Genomic DNA, 23,774 nt, shown 5'->3' on the forward strand with positions numbered 1-23,774 from the left:
TTCTACTATGTATTAGACATTTTCAAAAGATTTTTAATTTTCAGAATGCTTAAAGGAGACATAGATTCCCACCATTTTTTAAAATAAGAAAATTCCTGCCATCTTGAGAAATAAGCTAAAATGTTTATATTTATTTTTCCTTTATAATAGTAATACTGGTATAGTTAGTGCAGCAGTAGCTGTATGTATGGACAAAAGACATGTTCACATTTCTTTTATTTTTAAAAAATTTATAATCACATAAAAGAAAATTTGGCAAATTGAGAAGAAAAATATATCAGCAATGGTACCATCAATCCACTATAACTTCTTAGTATGTTGGTATAATATATAACCTTCTTTCTCTGCATTTTTCTTTGTATAACTACTACTAATCTTGCTTGTTATCTAACAGTAATGATTATGTTGAATGTTATTGCATAAGAGATTTATTTTTTAAAAACTAATTTTTGAAGATTTATTTAAAATTGAAAATGAAGCTATTTTCAGGCCCTAAGATAAATTTCTTGATTCACTGCTTTGCTTTGGTCAAACCTGTAATCAGCATCTGAGTCTGAATCGATCTTTGATTTTGTAAGTATGATAAGTAATTAACAACCAAAACTCATTTTCAAATTAGAGCTAGAAATGAACTCCATGAGATTTCTGTTATGGGAAGTAATTTTTAGATGTACCAGAATTGGCATGTGCTTTGGTTACCATTGCTTTTCTCTGCATAGAGAAGCGTAGGACACAGGAAAGGGGAGAAGGAGGTAATATGGGAAACACTGCCTGTGACACCCCTACATACGCGGTTTTCCCGCCCACTCCACAGACTTGACTCCTTGCTCTTACTTGGTGTGGTCTCTTTGTACCTTCACCCTGAGCCAACTCTGCTAGAACAGAACAATGTTTTACTCTATTCTGCTTCCCCAAGATCTAGCCGGGTTTCTAGCATGTAGTAAGCCCTTAATGAACACCCAATGACCAGAGGAAGAGAGGAAAATATGTAAACATACCGAGCATGAGAGAGGACAGGATTACACCAGGATGTTTTGGGCTGTAAGTTACAGAATATCAAGTACAAATGGCTTAAAAATAAGGACATTTTTTATTTTACATGACACACAAGTTCAGAGTCAGGGCAGTTCCAAGGTTGGTTATGCAGCTGAACAGTGTCGTGGAGGACCCAGATGTTTTTCATTTTTATACTCAATCATCCTCAGAATATTGGTGATTTCTTCCGTTATCATTGCAAGATGGATGTAGGAGTTGTAGATGTCATTCATACACTTGACCATGTCCAGCAAAGAGTCAGTTTCCTTCTGTGTGTATCTATTGATGACAGAGAAAAAACCCTTTCACAGATGCTTCTAATTGACTTCTACTCATGCCTTGACTGACAAGGGCTACTGGGTAGACACCAACAGTGACTGGCACAGAAATGCCAGAGGAAGCAACCATAGGGAAGAGGAGAAAGATATACCATAGGAAAAAGAGTAGCAACGGAGGCAGGATGAAAGTCTGTAGTAGGTGTAATATAGTATGGCGTGCATTCTTTAGGCCTACTGTATTTTTACCTGTATATACACTGCTTTATGCCTTATATGTGTATGAAGGTAATAGAATACCATCATTTATAAATAGCAGTGTGTTTCTGATCCCAGTTTTTATAGGACCATATAAATCTGGAGATGTGATGTATATGAAATCTCAAGTACAGAATTGGTAGGCCCAACCCATGTTCTTGGAAGCTTCATTACCTTCACAGTAAATATTTCTCCAGCGCCATCCCCAGCCTTCCCCACATTTACCATCACTACTCTGGAGAGAATAGAAAACAGCTGAGGATGGGACTAGGCAACAAGTCAGAAGAACAGAGTTTGCTTTCTTATTAACATTATAGATTTCAGGAAAAGGAGGATATGGCACTCTAACAGTTATTCAAGGAAAGGATAAAATGCATGGGAATTACAAAGATAGTTGATTTTTTTTAAAGAACCTTAGTGTTTATTAATAGTACTTTTATTTTTTATTTTTTAAAAATATTTTATATGACAGAGAAAGAGAGCACAAGCAAGGGGAGCAGCAGAGGGAGATGGAGAAGTAGGCTCCCTGTTGAGCAGGGAGCCTGATGCTGGGCTCGATCCCAGGACCCTAGGATCATGACCTGAACAACCCAGGTTCCCCTATTAATAGTACTTTTAAACAGTTGTAGTTTACTGCACATTCTTACTCCTAGTAAATAGAAATAAAAGTGAGCAAACATAAATAAACTACTCTTTATACTCTCCCAAAATAAATGCAGACTGTTTCAGATCTCACTCAACTTACAATAGGGTTATATCCTGGTAAATCCTTTGTAAACTGAAAATATCCCAAGTTGAAAAGGCATTTGCTACACCTAACCTACCGCACATCACAGCTTAGCCTAGCCTACCTGAAACATGCTCAAAACACATTAGCCTACAGTTGGGCAAAGCCATCTAACACAGAGCCCATTTTATAATAAAGTGCTGAATGTGTCATGGAATTTATTGAATACTGCACTGAAAGTGAAAAATGGAATGGCTGTGTGGGTGCAGCATGGTTGTAAGCGTATTGGTTGTTTAGCCTTGTGATCCTGTGGCTGGCAGAGCTGAGGCTCACCACTGCCCAGCATCACAAGAATATTGTACTGTGTATGTATCACTAGCCTGGGAAAGGATCCAAATTCAAAATTCAAATTGCAGTTTCTGCTGAATGTATATTGCTTTTGCACGATCATAAAGTTGAAAAATCTTAAGCCAAACCATCCTAAGTTGGGGACTGTCTATGTATATATTCCAGGTGCCCTTAAATATGTACACATAAAGTTGATATTACCATACAACACCTGTATAATTTGGACTGAACTGAATTAAGTTACTATTATATTATGTTACTATATTATGTTAATTAACATAAAATATGAAAATTATATCTATAAATTACATATAATATCACACTTTATGCTTTCTTTCCATTTCCCTTGGGTGGGGGTGGTAGGAGAGATACAGTAATCACCTGTTTCACCTGCTGGCTTATTGGTCTTAAGGCAATTGCAGCAGAATCCCAGAGAAGCGTCTGAGGAATCTGTTATATTGTGACGTTGATATTCCAGTCTATGGCTGTTGTCTTTTTTTTTAAAAAAAAAAGGTTAAAAAAAAAAAGACGCAGGAGCTCATCCTCTTACCTGCCTCTTGTTCTTGAGATTACATGTTAACTTCCCATTGTAGTTCGTATTTCACGTTAGATTTTTTTAATTGCAGTATATTTGCTAATCAACGTAGTGTTAATTTGTAGAAGTGTGTCATCTGTACCAGAGTTGAGTGAGTCTGGCACATAATAACCTTTGATTGATACATGTTTAATGAAAGGATGAGTGAACCATTTATATAATACTAGAACTTCTAAGATAATTATAATAATTGAAGGAAAACAAATATTGGACACTATAACCTGTATTTTCTAACATTATTTCCTTCTAGAAAATGTGATATCACCAATCTTTTGAAAAATTAACACTGTATTTTTTTTAATTAAAGACTTTAAGTGATATGCTAAATAGATATCTTAGCTTGACTATTAAGACATAAATTGCCAAGGCACTACAAATCTGGGAAAATGAGAACATAATTTGAAAGGAAGAGGTTCTAGAAATGGGTATATGTGATCTAGTAAGAGAGGCCATGAATACAATGAGGGGAGAATCCATAACTATGTATGGTGTTTTATGCTTCTCAAAAGACATTTTTTACATATATTTTTATGGGTCTGCCTGCTCGTTTCCCATTCTCTATAATTTAAAATGTGTTATTTTTATAGCTGTTTGTCTTGGACACACAAGCAAATCAACATGTATATTCAAAATATTTTATTTCTGATGTGAAATGGTTATGATAAATTTATTCCTTTATCTAAACATTAACATTTACATATAAAATATGTTGTTCTGTTGTAGATCTCATTTTATATGTACAATGAAAATGCACCTTTTAATTTCTGAATAAGTTAAAAAAATCTTTTAAAAGTACTATAAGATGAAAGGAATTTAAAAATTGACATTATTGGCACAAGATTCATGTTAATGTTTACTCATGTAAATAGCACAAAATACTGCCTAATTAGTGTGGTTGGTAAATTTTTGGTACTTTAATTTTCTCTGCTATTGTAAACCATGCATAAAATGCTTGCCTATTGAGAAGTGCAGAATTGTCAGAGCTTAAACAGCTGACATCTGCTTACTCTCTTAAAAAAAAAAAAAGAATAACAAGCCATTTCAGCCTAATCTACCTCAAATGTGTTCATGTAAATGGAGGTCCATCTATTGACCTGTATTCTTTTCAGCTCAGGATTGGTCCACATGGTTTATGAAACCAGAAAGGCTGATTTGAAATGCAGATGTCGGGACAGTGAAGTACACCCTCCCCTTTTTCCTTTGCTGTATCTGTCAGGGTGAAAAATGGCTTGCACAAGGGTCAGTCACCCATACTCACTTAATTACTTTTCTTGGACCCACAGAACTGTCACAAGCTGTGGTGGATGCGGGAGCTGTTCCTCTTTTAGTACTCTGTATCCAGGAGCCAGAAATTGCTTTGAAAAGGATTGCTGCTTCGGCCCTCAGTGATATTTCAAAGCATTCTCCGGAGTTAGCACAGACAGTAGTGGACGCAGGAGCTATTGCTCACTTAGCCCAGATGATCCTGAACCCTGATTCTAAATTAAAGGTATTTAAAAATAAAGTTAAAAAAACAAACAAATCAGGCTTCTGATTACCTAAGAAAATAGAAATGTGGGTAGATTAATATTACACATTTAAAAATAATTAGAAAATTTATCATTGAAAACAGATAGGGTATGTTATGTATTTGGTCTTTTCATATGTGAATCTTATGCTATAAAGATCAGACAGTGGATGGACCTATCTGGTTAAAAGATGTCCAATGCTGAAAACTAGGAGTAGCATCGGTATTAACATTACTCATCAAAATAAGGAATTACATAATACTGAATCTCAGGGTTGGAAAGGATCTAAAGGTCTTCTAGCCCACCACTATTTTATGTAAGTTTCTTATGAAAATTGCCATATTTATCTTAGTCTTTTTATAGCTTTCTAAAATTTGATTTTCAGTTAATAGTTAATTATACTTTCCCATTCTAGTAGTTACATTTTATAAGATTCTAAAATTGTTAATGTTAACTAAGAATGGAAAGTTCTTTGAAATGTTATCAGCATGATGCCAAAAATAAGATGTTACTTCTGCTTGATCATTTTTGTACTACATGTATGATAAATTGACAATGTAAATATTAATTAAGAAATACTATTCATCCAAAGGTCATATTCTTCGATCATCTGCATAGATAAGAGATTTAAAGAGTCCACAGAAGAATGAAGGCATTTAATTTGGGAATTAGGGAATTTAAGAAATTGAGTGTCTAGGTATAAGACTAGGAATTGACAGTCTCAAGAGTCCTAAATCTAAGGTTCTGTTAGAAAAGTAATTGTTTTTTCCTTTTTATAAAGGAATTTGAGTGTGTATAAAGCTGTTTAAATCAGAACTCTGCAGCAAGCTCTATGTCATGTTTGGTTTTATTTTGGTTTTTGCTTAACAGAATCAGGTTCTTTCAGCTCTTAGTCAGATTGCAAAACATTCTGTGGATCTGGCAGAAATGGTGGTGGAAGCAGAGATTTTTCCAGTTGTACTTACCTGCTTGAAGGACAAAGACGAATACGTGAAGAAAAATGCTTCTACTTTAATTAGAGAGATTGCAAAACATACGCCTGAGGTAAAAAAAAAAAATTAAGGTTTTAAAATACAGTAATATATAGTTAGTTTTAGGATTTAAACAAAACATCAACTTGTTTACAGGGCGCAAATGCTGTGCCACATGATCTGATTAGCTCAGGGCTTCTCATCCTCAGCACTATGGACATTTTGGAATAGGTAATTGTTTGTCGTGGGGGGCTGTCCTGTACATGGTAGGGTGGATGTTCAGCAGCATCCCTGGCCTCTGCCCACTAGATCCCAGTAGCACCCCAACCCCATCCTGATAAAAATGTCTCCATATATGGCCAGAGGTTTCCCAGGGGGTACAAGTGCCCCTAGTTGAGAACCACTGGATTATATCAATGGAATTTGAGTCTAAAATCTCAGTTTTTAACAATGTCCTGCTTTCCATTTCTAGATGGTGGGGGGCGTGGACTTTTGTCATCCTTGTCATTCTAGGTCAGCTGGGAGTAGTGAGAGACAGCATGCCTCCAGGTCTGAGGAGACCACCAGGCCCACAGCCTAGTATAACTTCTGTACTACTTGAGTTCTCAGATGCTGAAGGAGTAGAGATGAAGAAAATCTGGGTGGATTCTGAAGTTGTATCTTTTTCTGTGTATATTTTGACTAATCAATTTCATTTCACGAAACTTTAAAGTCCTCATTCTTTATATCATCTAACATCTTCATTTGGTTGAGATTTTTCAAGATTGAAGTGCAATCAGCTAGTAGTCATTGCTAGCAAAGGGGGGATAATTAGGCTAGAATAGTTCAAGTCTGACACTGTCTTTTAGCATTCAGTGATTAATGTGCTTCATACTCACACGTTGTGATTAGGGGTTTCAGTAGTTAGCTAGTTATGAACTAGCCCTAGGCTTAGCGTCTAGGTGAGGAATTTTGACATCTATTGCAATAAGGATAAAAGTTGTGCTATTGATTCATGAAAAACTGAACCACAGATTGGCTCCTCACAATGAGTATGTCTGCACATTTGAAATAGCAGGATTATTCTACTTATATATTCCTTAATGAATACAACAATCTCACTAAATGGTATTTCAGATTTCACCAGGTGGTTTTTAGGTCCTAAATAAAAAAAATTGGGCAAGGCTAAAGTTAAGATTTAAAGATAATCTCATGCTTCATGGTCACGATGCTCTGACTCTCCTCTCCTCCTAGCTTTCGCAGTTGATCGTTAACGCCGGAGGAGTGGCTGCCGTGATTGATTGTATCGGGTCCTGCAAAGGAAACATAAGACTGCCTGGCATCATGATGCTTGGTTATGTAGCGGCTCATTCTGAGAACCTGGCAATGGCAGTGATCATTTCCAAGGTCTGTGTTTGTTTCGTTTCCTCTAGTTATTGCAGTGAGATGTGCTAACACAGAACCACATGTGAATGCCCTCCCACAGAGTATAAAATAGAACTGACCGGGGTCAAAGAATTACCTCAGAAAATCTTCAGCTTTTTTTCAAGGCTTATTAGTAAGTTTCCCAAAGCAATGCTTGAAGTAAGGTTTACTTTGCAGAAGTTTAAAGTTTTAGCCAGTGTTCAGTATCGACAAACTATCAACACTTCCGAGTTTTAGTATTATCTGTACTTAAATATTAAGTATCTATCTCAAAGGATTGACAACATATTTACAGACATATAAAGCAAACTTTGATTAAAAACAACTGTTTTAGGGGTGCCTGGGTGGCTTAGTTCGTTGAGCGTTGTCTCTTGGTTTTGGCTTAGGTCATGATCTCGGGGTCCTGGGATCGAGCCCCACGTCGGGCTCTATGCTCAGTGGGTAGTCAGTCTGCTTGGGGATGATCTCCCTCGCCCTCTGCCACTACCCACCCCCCAACCCCTGCTTGCACAAGCTCTCTCTAAAATAAATAAATAAATAATTAAAAAAAATACAGCTGTTATAAATGACATGCCTGATACTCGTTTTCATTATTCTCTGAGGTCTATACATTACCCCCTTTCCTGTCATTTGGGTAAGAGATGACAAGGCTAGGACATCCCTTCTTTATCTACCTTCTCTCTGTCAGCTTTCATCAACTGATTTCTCTTCTTAGATGGAGGCAATTCAGAGCACACATCAGATAGTAATGTTTTTGTTTCCTTGCTCTAGGGATTTGGCCTTATCTCAAGTAGGTATTAACCCAGCATGGAGTGTAGCCTTGGCACGTAGTAGGTGCTCAAAAAATATTTGTTGAATGAATAAATATTGATCTCCCAAAGAATACTTCAAAGGCTGTATGCTTACAGTGTCTCTGGCAACCCTCTAGGGTGTGGGTTTCTTATCAGCATGGAAAACCTGCTGCTGTGTGCTAAACAGAAGTGGGGGGGGGTTGTTTTTTTCTTTTTTTTATCTCTTGCTAATCCTCAGAATAAAGAGGAACCTCAGATCTTTATTTTCTACCAATTCCTTGATAATTCTGTGCTTCACTCCCATTTATCCTGCGCTTTTCCTTTTGTTCTTCTATTACCAAAGACTATGACAGTGACCAGAGCAGTAGGGCTTTCTGAAGGGTCGCCATGGGGATATTATTGGGATTTTTGATTTGCAGTTCTTTTGTGCATAGTCAGAAAGCTTACACGTAGGAAGAAGGATGAAAGAAGCAATTACTTTTGCTTCCTGTATTTCTTCCCCCAACTAACCAGGAGGCGCTCCCCTCCTTTGGTCTAGGGTTGCCACTGGCCTCTCCCACCTAGTTTGCCTTTCAGTTAGTGAAGATTGGGATGGTGGCGGCAGCAGTTCGAGGCACGCGAATGGGCTGCATGACTCTTTCCTTGTCCTATGGGGCACTGTAAGGACCAGTAACAACAACTCCCATTTACGTCACACTTTATAATTCTCAAAGCACATTCATGTTCCTTATATCATTTGATAGTCATAACATTGGAGGCCCATAAGTCAGAATTTGGGGGATGGGGATAAAGGTGTCTTCTCTTCCTCTGCTTCATTCGTGATATATCCCAGAAGTATGGGGTTTCTGGAAGTTGCCTCATTCTGAAGACAGATCTGACCTTTTTTGTATTGGCAGACACACATTTTTAGTTGTAAGAAAGAAGCCAATGAAGAGATATGGCAGGTTTCTTCAGGAAATCAGTCTTACTAATAACTGAATTTTAAGGTGGACAAAAAGAAAATATACATCATCACTTGGCCTTTGCTATGGAGCCTGACCTTGTGGTAATGGCTTTTGTGATACTAAATTTAAGGTGATAATTATTATAGTCTCAAATTCATTAGAAAATTATGCCTATATAGAATCTGGAATTATAATTTGATTTGGTTATTTGAGTCTTCCTTGGGAATATAACTCTTTAGTTAATTCTGTTTTGATTACTGAGATAAAATTGAAGCCTGTGTAAAATATAAGTACATGATATCTATGTAACAAAAGTAATCATTCTATTTTGATATTTAATCATGTTAAAATGGGCAAAACTATCATTTAAAACTTGGCCAAAATACATGAAAATTATTTACTATTTCAGGAAAGTTTTTAGTGAATCTATTTCATCTAAAAGTTACTTAAATAGGATTCTTGCTCATTCATTTGATTTTGGATCTATAGTGGTTATTTTGTTCTCAGATCTATTATACTTGGTGAAAGACATTTTTTTAAAGGATTCTAACTTTTTAAATAAAGGACAATAAAAGGTTTTAAAATCCTGAACACTTTTATTTTGTCACATTGGAATCTGGTTTTGCCTATAATATACTAGTCTGGGGCATCTGTTGTTTGGTTAAATGCCTCTCTATTTGGGGAGTAAATGCTAGCAGAGATATTCTTAGTTTAGTTGGATTGTTACAGATAATTAAGGTAAATTAGTTCTAGTCATTTTATTGACTTGAAAAATGACAGCCCCTGTGATGTGCTCATTTATTGAACTGTTTAGGAAAAAAAGGATCAAGGCCAAAATGATTTCTTCTAATGTTTGAGAGACATGGAAGACTCTTTAATCCTGCTCTAGATTCATAACACTTGCGCTTTTGATCAATGCTGCAGGGTGTGCCCCAGTTGTCAGTCTGCTTGTCAGAAGAACCAGAAGATCATATTAAGGCTGCCGCTGCTTGGGCCTTAGGACAGATTGGGAGACACACTCCAGAGCACGCCCGGGCTGTTGCAGTCACAAACACCTTGCCGGTTCTGCTTTCATTGTACATGTCAACAGAAAGTTCCGAGGATCTTCAAGTAAAAGTAAGTGCTTACTCTTTAACAGTTGTATGAAGATTTGTTAGATTTGACTCATTCTTAAAAATATGTAATTTTAAATGTTTTAATTATCATTATGGATAATATTGATTTTATTATTTGAGAAATAGAAATTTATCAGAAGAACTGAGGTGGCTTTTCTTTGAAAATAGGTTACCCTTATCTCTAACAGTGCTATCTATAGTTTAAAGGAAGTTCTCTATAGGTGCAAAGTGGGTTGTAAAATGAACGTCTGGTTTTCGCATTCTACATTCATGTTGACTTTTCTTATGGAATAGGAATTGAATAATAGGATTTTGAAGGTGGAATTAGAACTTTAGTCCAGTTAATATTAAAAAATTGAGTCCAAAAGAATTTAAGGCGCTGTCGAAAGACATGATGCAACTGGTCAGAGGGTATTCCTGAATCTATGATTTACCTCTCCTAACTCTGCTCGATCTTTTAATTATATGTTTTGTGTTTGTTCCTTAAAAGAAAAATGTCCATAAATTCACTAAGTTAAACATTTTTAAATCATGTGTTTTTTAAAAAGCAAGGTTTCTTAAAAAAATATTAACTACTAGAATGATTCACAAAACATACATTTAATTAGGATGGGTTATTTAATAATTTTAGAATTTCAAAGAAAGAAAAAAATGTTTCCCAGCATAACTCCCTTAAAAAAACATGTACCTTTTTTGAAAGCAGTTTTCAGAATTGACTTAGACTGAGGAAAGTACACAGAAAAGATAATAATAATTCAAAATAAAATTAACAAGAGTAAGTTAAATGACATTTAAATTTAGTTAAACAATAAATTAACAAATAGGAAAGCACATTTCCTGAAGCAACTTTAGATGGTATAGTAAGGCAGGAAGTTTACTCGAACTATATAGCTGAGGGACTCTGAAAATATATAGTGAGTCATTTATTGGATTTATAAATCTTATAAAGGTGAATTTATGTTTATTTGGTTATGTTTATGTGTTATTTTTCTACACATTCATTGAGGGAATTTCTAACATTAACATTTTTTCAATTTTTATAAGACTTTCTAGATCAAAGAAATGACTTAGTAGATTTGGGGCTTCCTTACATTTCTCCACAGTGTTGAGTATATTCCTTTACAATGCTTGGTAGAGAGTACGATTGACAATATGCTAAGGCCTTTCCCTGTTTAACAATTCTGTGATTCTTTGGCTTTCTGGTGAGAAACCACAATTACATTTCTGGTTTTGAGTTGTCCAAGTACAGCTGATTTACATGTGTATAATTTTAGCTTATACATGCAGTTCACTTTTTGCCTCATATTTCTTTAACCCATTATCATGCTTGCCTTTTTGTCCTCCCTCTTCCCTCTCATTCCCACCCCCGACCTCCTCCTCCTCACTCCTCCTCCCTCCTCTCTCTAGTGGTCCAATGACTATGGTCTCCTCTGCAGGGTCTCTGCAGGTATAAGCTGTGCCCAAAATATAATAGTAATCATGTTCAACTTCTAGATTATCACGAGGTAAATTATTAATAGTCTTTATCACTTTCAGATTCCTGCGTGTAACAACTTTTATTTTCCTTTAAGTTTTGGAAATAAAGGAATATATCAGCTACAGCATGAATAATTAATAGTGGAATCAATAGTAATCGTAGTTTGAGAAACCCTTGCAAATAGTGTCTTAGGTAGCACTAAATACTTTTTATATACTACTAAGTTTACGTAACTTGGTTTTTAATGAATTATTATGCTGTTTTGTCGTATAAATATGAGTAAAATAAGTTTGAAAACTTCACCTTTTGAAGTAAGATCATTTTTATTGTGTGTAAGTTTAACAAAAGTAGTTTTATCAAAACATTCAGGTTTATTAATAGAAGTTAAGGTTCCTTCTGCCTGTATTTGATAGAATATTTACTTTCAGGAAATACAATGGGTATTAAATTAAAAAGTGGGATCTTTATTAATCATTATCCTGTCAGCAATCCTTCCAAGGCTTTAAGTCCATCCAAATATTTTCATATTGTAGGGACTTATTATTTTTGCTTCCGCAAGCTTTCTTGGATTCTAACATTGGTTGTTTTAAAGGCTTTAGAATGAAAGTCCAAGTCTGTTTGATTTGACATTATCTCAGTAGGGAAAAATGTATCCAAGAGCTTTAGGAACTGTCTAATGGTATTTCTCATTTGTTACTCTGTGGCAGCTTTCAAATTAAAGGCCATGTTGAAGTTCATTTTGTCCCAAAGGCATGTCAGCTTCTGTAAGCACTCTCTAATTGGTTCTGATCCAGGAGAACCAATGAGCAGTCCCTTGGAATTGCTCACATTTTCACATAGCTTTATATCTGCTGCACCTTATTAAAAATGGAAAAAAAATCCATCTTTTATCTAATAAGCTCACCTACATATATTTTGAAAATATTCGCACAATTGCATTTTCATATGTTTTGATTTAGAGGCATCATATTGAAATGGTCCATCTTAGTTTGGCATTTGAGTAAGTTCATTCTATTACCTTAGTTATGAAAGTATTTCTGAGGTTATTTAATTATTGTGTTCTTGTCATCATGGTTGTTTCCCTTCATTTTTTTAACAGCTTTATTGAAATATAGTTCATATGCCATACAGCTCGCCCATTTAAAGTGTATAATTCAATGGTTTTAGTATATTCACAGATGCAACCATCACCACAATCTAATTTTAGAACCTTTTCATTCCCCTGTGAGCAGTCACTCCATACCCTCCCTGCCTAGCCCCAGGCAGCCATTAATTTACTTTCTGTCTTTGGAGATTTGCCTCCTCTGGACATTTTATTTAAATGGAATCATACATTATAAGTGGTCTTTTGTGCCTGGCTTCTTTTCATTTAGCGTAAGTTTCAAGGTTCATCCATGTTGTAGCATGTATCAATATTTTGTTCCTTTTTATTGCCAAATAATATTCCATTGCATCACTATACTACATTTTGTTTCCTCATTCACCAGTTGATGGACATTTGGGCTGTTTCTACTCTTTTTATTATGATAAATAATGCTGCTATGAACATATTTGTACAGGTTTTTGTGTGGATGTATGTTTTCATTTCTCTTGGGTACAAATCTAGGAGAATTGCTAGATCAAACAATAACTCTTTTTAATATTTTGAGGAACCACTGAACTGTTTTCCAGTGTGGCTGTACCATTTTATATTCCCATTAGCAATGTATGAGGGTTCCAATTTTTCCACATTCTTGTCGACATTTGTTACTACCTTTATTTTTTTTTTTTATTGTAGCCATTCTAGTAGGTGTGAATTGGCATCTCAATGTGGTTTTGATTTGCATTTCCCTGATGGTTAATGATGTTGAAAAATCTTTTCATGTGCTTATTGGCCATTTGTATATCTTCTTTGGAGAAATGTCTAATCAGACACTTTGCCCATTTTTAATTTGGGCTATTATATTTTTATTATTGAGTTGTAAGTGTTCTTTATATATTTTGAATACAAATCCTCATCAGATGTATGATTTACAAGTATTTTCTTCCATTCTATGGGTTATCATCACTTTATTAATGGTATTATTTGCAGCAAAAGTCTTTAAAATTTTAAAGGTTCAATTTATTTATTTTTTCTTTTGTTGCTTATACTTTTGGAGCCTTATCTAAAAAGACTTTGCCTAACCCAAGGTCATGAAGATTTATTCTTATGTTCCCCTTCCTTTTATTTATTTTTTATTTTAATTTTTTGGGGGGGAGGGGCAGAGGGAGAGGAAGAGAGAGATAATCTTAAGCAGGCTCCATGCCCATCACAGAGCCCCAGGCAGGGCTCAATCTCACAACCCTGAGATCATGACTTGAGCCAAAATCAATAGTCAGACACTTAACCGATTGAGCTACCCAGGCGCTGCCCCCCTTCCTTTTAATAAGTATAACTCTTTGGGCCAGAATGCTTTCAGAACAAAATTAACTTTTGAATAAGAAACATTATTTATTTTAGGCAATTTGCATTAAAGATCATCCATTAAGGAAAGCAACAATGAATAATTTTTGTTATTTCTTTCATTTTCTGTGAAAAACAATTGAAATGGTATCAAATATTTGCATAGTATTGACGATTTTAGTTTGTTAATTACTATTCTTATGTGTGTTGTTAAGAAATTAAAAAATAGTGTTGCTAGTTACTGTGGTTTTTACAATAGATTTTATCATTGTGGACAGTCAGTTTTTAGAAATGACAGAAAAATGAATGAATGTAGAACTGTACATTCTACAGGGTTGTGAGTTCCAGCCCCATGTTGGGTGTAGAGGTTATAAATAAGTAAACTTTATTTATTTATTTATTTATTTATTTATTTATTTTAAAGATTTTATTTATTTGACAGAGAGAGAGACAGTGAGAGAGGGAACACAAGCAGGGGGAGTGGGAGAGGGAGAAGCAGGCTTCCTGCTGAGCAGGGAGCCCGATGCGGGGCTCGATCCCAGAACCCTGGGATCATGACCTGAGCTGAAGGCAGACGCTTAACAACTGAGCCACCCAGGCACCCCATAAATAAGTAAACTTTAAAAAAACAAATATGAAATTAAGACAAGAGTTTCATTCACAATAGCATCAAAAAGAATACTTAGGAATAAATTTAATAAGAGAAGTATAGACTTGTACACTGAAAACTACAAAACATTCCTGAAAAAAGTTAAAGAAGGTCTGAATAATTGGAGGGACACTCCATGTTCATGGACTGGAAGATTCAATATTATTAAGATGGCAATGCTTCTTCCCAAATTGATCTATATATTCAATACAATCTCTATCATAATCCCAACTGGCTTCCCTCTCCCACCCCAAACTTGAGAAGCTGATCCTAAAATTCATATAGAAATGCCAAGGACCCAGACTAGCCAAAACAATTTTGTAAAAGGACTTATGCTGCCCAATTTTAAAACTTACTACAAAGCTACAGCTATCAAGATAGTGTGGTACTTGCTTACGTAAAGACATATATATCAATGTAATTGAATTTTGAAAATCTGAAATAGACCCTTTTCTGATTTTTCACAAAGGTTCCAAGGCAACTTAATGTGAAAAGGATAGTCTTTTCAGCAAATGGCACTGAGACAATTACTATATTCTCAAACAAAAATATTAATTTGGACCCTTGTCTTATACAATGTACCAGAAGTAGTAGCTAAAAGTGGATCATAGATCTAAATATAAGGGTTAAGACTATAAAACTCCTAGAAGAAAATAGAGAACTCTTTGAAACTTTGGATTAGGCATTAATTTCTTAGAAATGACACCTAAAGCTCAAGTGATAAATGAAAACATTCATAAGTTGGGTTTCATCAAATTTAAAACCTGGTATGCTTTAAAAGATACCATTAAGAAAACAAAAAGACAAGCCACAGATTTGAAAAAATTATTTGCAAATAATATATTCAAGAAAGGCTTATATTCGGGCGCCTGGGTGGCTCAGATGGTTAAGCATCTGCCTTCGGCTCAGGTCATGATCTCAGGGTCCTGGGATCGAGTCCCGCATTGGGCTCCCTGCTCCTTGGGAGCCTGCTTCTCCCTCTGCCTCTCTCTCTCTCTCTCTCTGTCTGTCATGAATAAATAAATAAAATCTTTAAAAAAAAAAAAAAGAAAGGCTTATATTCAAAATATATAAAGAGCTCCTACAACTCAATAATATGAAGGCAAATAACCCAATTAAACAATGGGTAAAAGATTTGAATAAGCATTTCACCAATAAATGATCCATCAGTACATGAAAAAATGTCCAACATCATTAGTCACTAGAGAAATGCAAATCAAAACCATAATGAGATACTACTACATCACACCACAAGAATGGCTACAATTAATAAGACAGATAATAACAAGTGTTGATTATCATATGGAGAATCATGAACCTTCTTACATTACTGGTCGATATGTAAAATGTTGCAGTCATGTTGAAAACAGTTTGGCAGTTTCTCAAAATAGTAAACATAAATTTACCATCATCACCCAACAGCTTCACTCTGAGATATCTTCCCAAGAGAAATGAAAATAGAGGCGCCTGGGTGGCTCAGTCGTTAAGCGGCTGCCTTCAGCTCAGGTCATGATCCCAGGGTCCTGGGATAGAGCCCCACATCGGGCTCCCTGCTCAGTGGGGAGTCTGCTTCTCCCTCTCCCACTCCCCCTGCTTGTGTTCCCTCTCTCTCTGTGTCTCTCTCTGTCAAATAAATAAATAAAATCTTAAAAAAAAAAAAGAAACCATTTGTCTACACAAAGACTTGTATATGAATCTCCATAGCAGCATTATTCATAATTACCCAAAGTGGAAACAACCCAAATGTCTATCAACTGGTGAATGGATAAACAATATGTGATAAATCTGTATAATACTATTTGACAATGAAAGGAATGAAGCACTGATACATGCTATAAGATGGATGAACCCCCAAAACATTATACTTAGTTAGTGAAAGAAGCCAGACTCAAAAGTTCACATATTATATGATTCCACCTACATGAATTGTCCAGAAAAGTAAAATTTATAGAGACAGAAAATAGGTTGGCAGTTGCCCAGTGCTGGTGGGGGAGTGACTACAAATGGAATGAGGTTCCTTGTTGGAATGATGAAGATGTTCTAGAATTAGGTTGTGGTGATGGTTGCATAACTCTGTAAATTTACTAAAAATCCATTGAATTGTGCACTTAAAATGAGTGACTTTATGGTATGTAAATTATATCTCAATAAGGTTGTTAAAAAGTCTTAAGCCCAGAAATTGACAAGTAAATAAAATCTTAACTAATATACTAATATTTCTTTCATGTTGGGAAATATAGCTGATTATTAATCATGACATACATTCCTATCTAGAAGTACATGTAGTCATAAATCAAGTGTATTTCTTGACAAAGGATAGTAAAACTCAGTGAATTTGTAGGATCATTAGACCCTTTTTAGAGTTCTTAATTAATAACTTGACAGTACATCACCATGGCACAGTGGATGTGATCTGTGCTATATAATTAGTAGACCTTATCACCAATAGCAGTTAAGTTAAATTTGCTGACCTGCTAAGGTCACCATGATCCTAAGATGGCTCATAAAGATATAACTAGGTATGTTGGGGTTTGAGAGTTTAATTCTAATTTAGGTTATACTATTGTGGAAGAAAGTTGGGCTGCATTTCTTACATTCCTTATTTTGTTTCATTTAGTTTATGAAACAATGTTTGAGGACAAATGTGTCAAGAGATGAGAGGTCATACAGGACTGCTTAGTCTGGGCCTCTGGAAAACCATGAAATTAACAGAGCCTTTACTAATAGCATAAATGTGATGAAAGTTTTTCCTGAATCCATTTGGCAATTGTAAAATTCATGATGTGAAAATCAAAATGCTCCTTGGGAAAAACAAAACAAAACATCAAAATGCTCCTTGACATTTCAAAAGCACTAGACCAGGTTGGCTAAGGCCTGAGAGAGAATCAAAGAATCTGAGAGATCAGAGGAAAGGATGCACCGACGCATAAAACTACATACAAGCAAGTGTGGAATTCCAGTGGAAAACAGCTGTAGACAAACCCAACTGCGGAGCCTTCCAAAGTGAAGAGGGCAGGCTTGAAGACAAGGAAACAGAGTCACAACGAGCTGTGTCCTGAGAGCTGGCCGCAGTGACGCGCTACAGTCACATCAGGACCCTTCTTTGGTCACACCCGGTGTCACTGTGAAGTACAGAGTGCTGGGGAGAATGGGGAAGGTGTCTGTTGTTTTGCTTGTGGGTGATAGGCTCCCTGTTGCTGAGGGGAGCTTTCCTATACAGTCAAGTAGATCCTCTCTGTTTTGCTTTACCTGTGAATGGGGCAGTTTCTCCCCACGAGCTACAGCAGCGTATCTGCAAATGTTCACTGAATAATGCACACAGTAGAATCTTCCTGACTATATACTATAAGCCACAAAACCTTTTAGAGAACACAGAATGTTTGATAATGACTTTGTACTATAAACTATTTTCTGTTTGTTGACTGGAAGGAGTAGGACATGTTGGTTATCTCACAGTTTATAAAATTTATACTAATAAAATATAATACATATTAATTTACAGTCTATAGCTTTATGCTTTTTAATTTTACTTTCCTCATGGGTGATTTTAAGACGTCAGTAATACACAGTACATTCTAAAATTTAACATGAAGACAACTGGCAGGGTATTCTATGATAAAACCAATGCCAGATAAGAAGTTTTTCTGACAACTATCTCCAACAATGAAATAACTGCAGGTTAGACCTGGACATTCATTTCATTTTCAAATCCTAGGAACATGAGGCATGAATTTTGGTCAAGCTTTGATTACTACTTTGGTCTATATTTTGCTTTCTCTTTCAATAGAGTAAAAAAGCTATAAAGAATATCCTACAAAAATGCACCTATTTACCAGCCCTTGAGCCATTTCTGTATGATGCACCTCCCAATATTCTGAAGCATGTTGTTGGACAGTTCAGTAAGGTAAGAAATGCTCTCTTTTCTGGAAGTAGGGGAAGAAAATTTAAATGATTTGTTAACTTTTTTCTGTTGGGTCAATGTCTTCTGAAAGATGGGTGCAGGCATTTACTTCTTAGCTCTCACTGCCTGTAGTGACAGGAAGGGTAACATAGGTTAATAAAATTAACATAAATTAATAAAATTCACATATAAATGATTCACACTTCCTTCTTCCTCACATTTTCTTTACAGCCTCTGTACTGTCTTTTTCAGTGTTCTTGGGGAGTAAATATTATGCCAACATATAAACACCTCATAATACAGATAATTTATATTGATAAGTAATTTAGTAATTATCCTGGTGTCTGTTAGTCTCACTCACCTGGGAACACTGCAAAGATCTGATAAAGAAAAATAAAAAGGTCTCTGAGCCATTTATGACAGAGTCCATGTACTTTTGGAGATGCTTTCAGACACTCATTTGGAGTTTATTGACTTATTTTATGAACAGTTTTAACAAATATAGCCATCATATTTCTTAGATCATTGCAGATTAAAAGTAGTAAGGTAGAAAGGTCAAGCTGCTGGATGTGCACTTAGCCAGCGGGACCCACTATTGATAGCAAAGGCTGAGAAAGAACAACTGTATCCCCATACCCATTGATGGTCAGGGGGCAACCCTAAATATAAAGAACTGGTTACATTGTGCTCAGGAGATTTGATTTAAGAAAATGGGGTCTTTGGAAGTAGCATCCCATAGTGTGAGCTCAGCTCTGGAATTAGCTTGCCTGGATCTCCTATTTACCAGCTGTAATATCTTTAGCAAAGTCTTGATGTCTCTAAACCTTAGTATGATTACCCATAAAATAGGGGTAATAAGAGTTCCCATTTTATAAGGTCACTGTAAAGATTAAATGAGATATTATATGTAAAGGGTTTAGCTTAATCCCAGGCACATATTAAGCATTCAAACCCCCCTCCCCACTGAAAAACCCAAAATGTTGTTTTTAAGAAATAAAACATAGAAGAGGTAAGGTTAATTTTTAAAAATTAATAAAAATGGGGAGGGCAAATTCATGTGAATAGTTAGGTATAATGCTATATAAAGGAGGTATTACCATTTGTATACTATATTTCTATAAACAATGAACAAAAACTACATATTGTTACAACTTTTAAACGAGGCCCCACAGCTAATAGGTCTAGTTTCAGGTACTCATCTGAAAGATAATACTATCTACTAACAGCCTTCTGTTCTCTGTCTTCCATGATCTCCAATAGGCTGACCCTCAAGCACCATAGTCACTGGATAGCAGAAGGTTTTACATTGCTGAAGCTGCCTCAGGATATAGTTCTAGGTATCAAACACTTAGATTCTGTCTTCGCTTTCTAGGAAAATAATCAAACCTTTTTTTTTTTTTCCCCCTTCGGGTACTAGGTAAGAAACTGAACAGTCAATTTGATCAACTAAAAGCAGGAGGGAGTAAGTTGATGAGTGGCTCATCTAAGTGTCATCAGCTCTTGAAAATGAGTAGCTGACATTATTTCTGAAAGTTTTAATTTATGGTCTAATCTTTTAGGCTACTGAGTGAGGTATTCTAGTTTATTGAACTTACTGTGAAAATGAACACTAACCTGAACTGAGTTCAAAATAAGTCACGAGAGGAAACCAGTGGGATTTGTGGACGTTAGGCAGCCAAGATAATATACAGTACCACGTATGATATACTCTTACAAATGTGCCTTTGTGAATATTTGCTTCAGGCAGAATTTTGTGTTTTCTTAATCTAAGGATACCAGAAAGCAAGGCAGAAGGTAAAAAGACATTAGTTTAGTGTGGCTGGGGTCAGAGATAGGAGGTAATGAAAACTCTCCAGGCCAAACAATGTATTTATATATTTAGAACAGATATAGCTATAGGCTTATTTCACTTTTTAGAAATACATACTAGGGTCATCTTTTTTTTTTTTTAGAGCGAGAACACAAGTGTGTGTGTGAGCTTAGGGGGGCAAGGAGGGGCAGAGGGAGAGAGAGAATCTTAACCAGGCTCCACGCTGAGAACGGAGCCCTACGCAGGGCTCGATCTCACAACCCTGAGATCATGACCTGAGCTGAAATCAAGAGTGGGGCACTTAACTGACTGAGCCACCCAGGCGCCCCACTAGTGTGATCCTTTATTGTCCAGTGGATGTGTATAATCATTCTAGTAGCAAGATCCTTTTGTAAGTTTAAGTATTTGCTAAGTGCCTACACGTACCCAATACTCTGTTAAACATTGGGGGATAGATAAAAAAAAAAACAAAAACGAGACAAAGTTCTTCAAGGAACTTTATAATCTAGCTGAGAGACCAGACAAAACAATTCAAAAACACTTCAATGTGCTAGATTTCATGATAAACTTTTTTTTTTTTTAATTTAAGAAGGAATAAGTGAATGCAGTCTGAGGTATTCAGAGAGACCTTCAATGCAGAAAGTACAAGGGATTAAAGCTGGTCTTTGAAGAAAGAGAAGGAATGGAGGGGGAAAGAAAGGGTGTTTCTGTCAGAGAGTATAGTAGCAATGACCAAAGAAGGGAGCAGGGATTCCCATAATGCAAACCCGCCCCCTCTCCAGGACCTTTCTTGTCTGGTCAGTCATTGTTGTCTTGCCTAATTTATTTCTTCATCTTCACTGGCTCTTTCCCCTCAACACACAAACATCCACTGTCAAATCCAGTGACTTTTTAAAAGTTCTCATTGGTTGCTTCTTAAAATCTTCTCTTAGATTTGTTGATTCCTTACTTTTCTGATTTGTCTTGCCTTTTTAACATCTCCTCAATTTCCTTTCTCTGCTTACTCCTTAGTATGTCCATTCATTTGTTAAACATTTATTGAGCATCTGTTAGGCATCAGGTACTAGAGAAATGAATGAAAAAATGAATGAATGAATATATAATTTCTGTCTTCAATGACATTTATGTGTGACAGACATAGAAGCTGATAGTTAAAATATTATGTGGCAAGTACACTGACAGTTGTTCAACAGAATGCTATGAGAGAAGAAAAGTTATCTACCTCATCCCGGGATAAGAGGGTAGATAGGAATGTCCCAGAGAAAGTTTCTTAAAGGAGGGGATGCCTGAGCTGAATCTTAAGAGATGAGTAAGAGCCGAACAAATGTGGGGAGAAGCGTGGAGGGTGGAAGGGCATTCTGGGAAGAGGAAACAGCATCGGCAAAGGCAAGAAATGGCCCAACATGCACCTGTTGAGCTTACTGAAACGAAATTAAGGATAGAGATTGGTAGGGAAGGAAGCTGGAGAGGTATTTAGGACCTGAGTCACAAAAGGCCCTCTGTGCCTGCTGAAGGATCTTGCCTTTAATTTTGTGGGTAGTGGAGAGACCCTGAATGGGTGTAAGCAAAGGAGGGACACTGCTTTATTTTACATATACAAGTGGATCCCCATTACCTTTGCTCATGTTCAAGGCCCTTTACTCCATCCCCACAACATAAAGAGCTAATACATATCTACAAACACTACATTTTACTTCTAATCATTAGCAAGTTTAGGCTCATTCTATTACAGATATATTGCACATAAATTCTCCTTTACAGTTTCTCAGATAGATTATTTCTTTTCACTAATAATAATCCCACTTGGAAAAACAAAGCTGACATTCTTTTTTTTTTTTTTTTTTTTTAAAGATTTTATTTATTTATTCATGAGAGACAGAGAGAGAGAGAGAGAGAAGCAGGCTCCCAAGGAGCAGGGAGCCCGATGTGGGACTCGATCCCAGGACCCTGGGATCGTGACCTGAGCCGAAGGCAGATGCTTAACCATCTGAGCCACCCAGGCGCCCACAAAGCTGACATTCTTATGTGCTTGACTTTTCAAGGTACTGCCGCATGACAGCAAAGCTCGACGACTTTTTGTAACAAGTGGTGGACTTAAAAAGGTTCAAGAGATAAAAGCAGAGCCTGGCTCTCTCCTTCAAGAATACATCAACAGTATTAACAACTGTTACCCAGAGGAAATAGTAAGGTGGGAAAAATGGACTTTGAATAGTTCAAAATTATAATGTAGTTTTTCTGTTTTCAGATCTAGATTTTATATTCATTGTGTCAAAATGTGGTCTTGAAATACTACATAAGACCAATGTACACATTTACTTCTCTCATGGATCTCTTTTTCCCCTCAAATTTAATAATATTCTGATTGACACACACCTCTCCAAATCAAACTGGAATGTCATCTGAGACATATCTATACTAATCCAACACATGCTTTACCAAAGAGTACCTGAATACAGAGTGCAAGTTAAAATTAGCAATCTTTAATGTGACCCTGATTTAGAAGGGGCCTGTAGATTCTGATTTTCGTAGTTCCCTGCATATTATTTTTCTGCCTTAAGCTCACATTTATATCAAGAGGAGTATTACAAATAGAAAAGAGATGTTGAGTGGCAAAAAGAAAGTTACTATCTATATTTGAAAGAAATGTTTGTGATATGCAGGTGCCTCAGTAATGTAGTAGGAAGTTCTTTTCAAGATTAATTTTTTTAATAAGGTTGATTTACAGAGCATTAAGCTTAAGCCTCAGTCCTTGTAAGGCTAAAGAAGAACTACACCACTAAACCCAAAATAAATGAAAGGAATGTTACCAAGAAAAGATAGAATGATTTAAACAACTGAATCTTGAAAAACACCAGTAAAACATTCAGAATTAAAGGCCATATTTATCCGTATTTGTCTAATTCTACATTCATTTCTTATTTTCCCTAGTTAATGTTAGAGAATATATATTACAATGTTTAAACCTTATGTTATAATTTACATATGTTATATAAATGCTTCTTCCTATTTAATATCAGTGGTTTTTAATGTATATGGTAACACTCATTGTAAAAGCACAAAACTAATTTTCTGTTCATATATATTCTTCCAGCAAATTCTTTCTAGAGGTAGAGTTCATATACTTTTGTGAGGTTCATGAGTACTGCTTGACCAAAAGAGTTCCAATAAGTTAGTTTTAAAAATATTAATATATAAAAATATATCTAAGGGGTAGTATAGGAAAATGAAAACTCTGTCATATTATAATTTAATCTGGTGCTTTGTCAAAATACTGTTGTATAATTTTAACCTCACATTCTGTGATCTGGGATTACATTTTTTTTTATTTTATTATGTTATGTTAGTCACCATACATTACATCATTAGTTTTTGATGTAGTTTTCCATAATTCATTGTTTGCGTATAATACCCAGTGCTCCATTCAATACGTGCCGTCTTTAATACCCATCACCAGGCTAACCCATCCCCCCACCCCCCACCCCTCTAGAACCCTCAGTTTGTTTCTCAGAGTCCATAGTCTCTCATGGTTCGTCTCCCCCTCCGA

The 23,774-nt window shown here is 35.8% G+C and overlaps 1 protein-coding gene and 1 long non-coding RNA gene across 3 annotated transcripts in view; one reads left to right on the plus strand and one right to left on the minus strand.

The window, feature by feature from the left end:
* The window catches only part of SPAG6 (sperm associated antigen 6), a 60,100-nt gene that overhangs the window by 31,980 nt on the left and 4,346 nt on the right, over nucleotides 1–23,774 (plus strand). The window contains exons 5-10 of one of the 2 annotated variants that reach the window (XM_081820739.1): nucleotides 4,522–4,727; nucleotides 5,617–5,790; nucleotides 6,951–7,103; nucleotides 9,781–9,972; nucleotides 18,307–18,423; nucleotides 22,273–22,418. In XM_081820739.1, the coding sequence (XP_081676865.1) occupies nucleotides 4,522–4,727; nucleotides 5,617–5,790; nucleotides 6,951–7,103; nucleotides 9,781–9,972; nucleotides 18,307–18,423; nucleotides 22,273–22,418 (988 nt within the window). The remainder of the gene's footprint in view (nucleotides 1–4,521; nucleotides 4,728–5,616; nucleotides 5,791–6,950; nucleotides 7,104–9,780; nucleotides 9,973–18,306; nucleotides 18,424–22,272; nucleotides 22,419–23,774) is intronic. The other variant, XM_081820740.1, reaches the window with a different exon arrangement.
* The window catches only part of LOC145721664 (uncharacterized), a 41,345-nt gene continuing 22,185 nt past the window's right edge, over nucleotides 4,615–23,774 (minus strand). Inside the window, exon 3 of the long non-coding RNA XR_014145498.1 lies at nucleotides 4,615–4,716. This is a non-coding gene — a long non-coding RNA (uncharacterized LOC145721664). The remainder of the gene's footprint in view (nucleotides 4,717–23,774) is intronic.

This window comes from Leptonychotes weddellii, chromosome 5 (assembly GCF_054177405.1).
Source record: "Leptonychotes weddellii isolate Sample4059 chromosome 5, ASM5417740v2, whole genome shotgun sequence".
Lineage (NCBI taxonomy): Eukaryota > Metazoa > Chordata > Mammalia > Carnivora > Phocidae > Leptonychotes > Leptonychotes weddellii.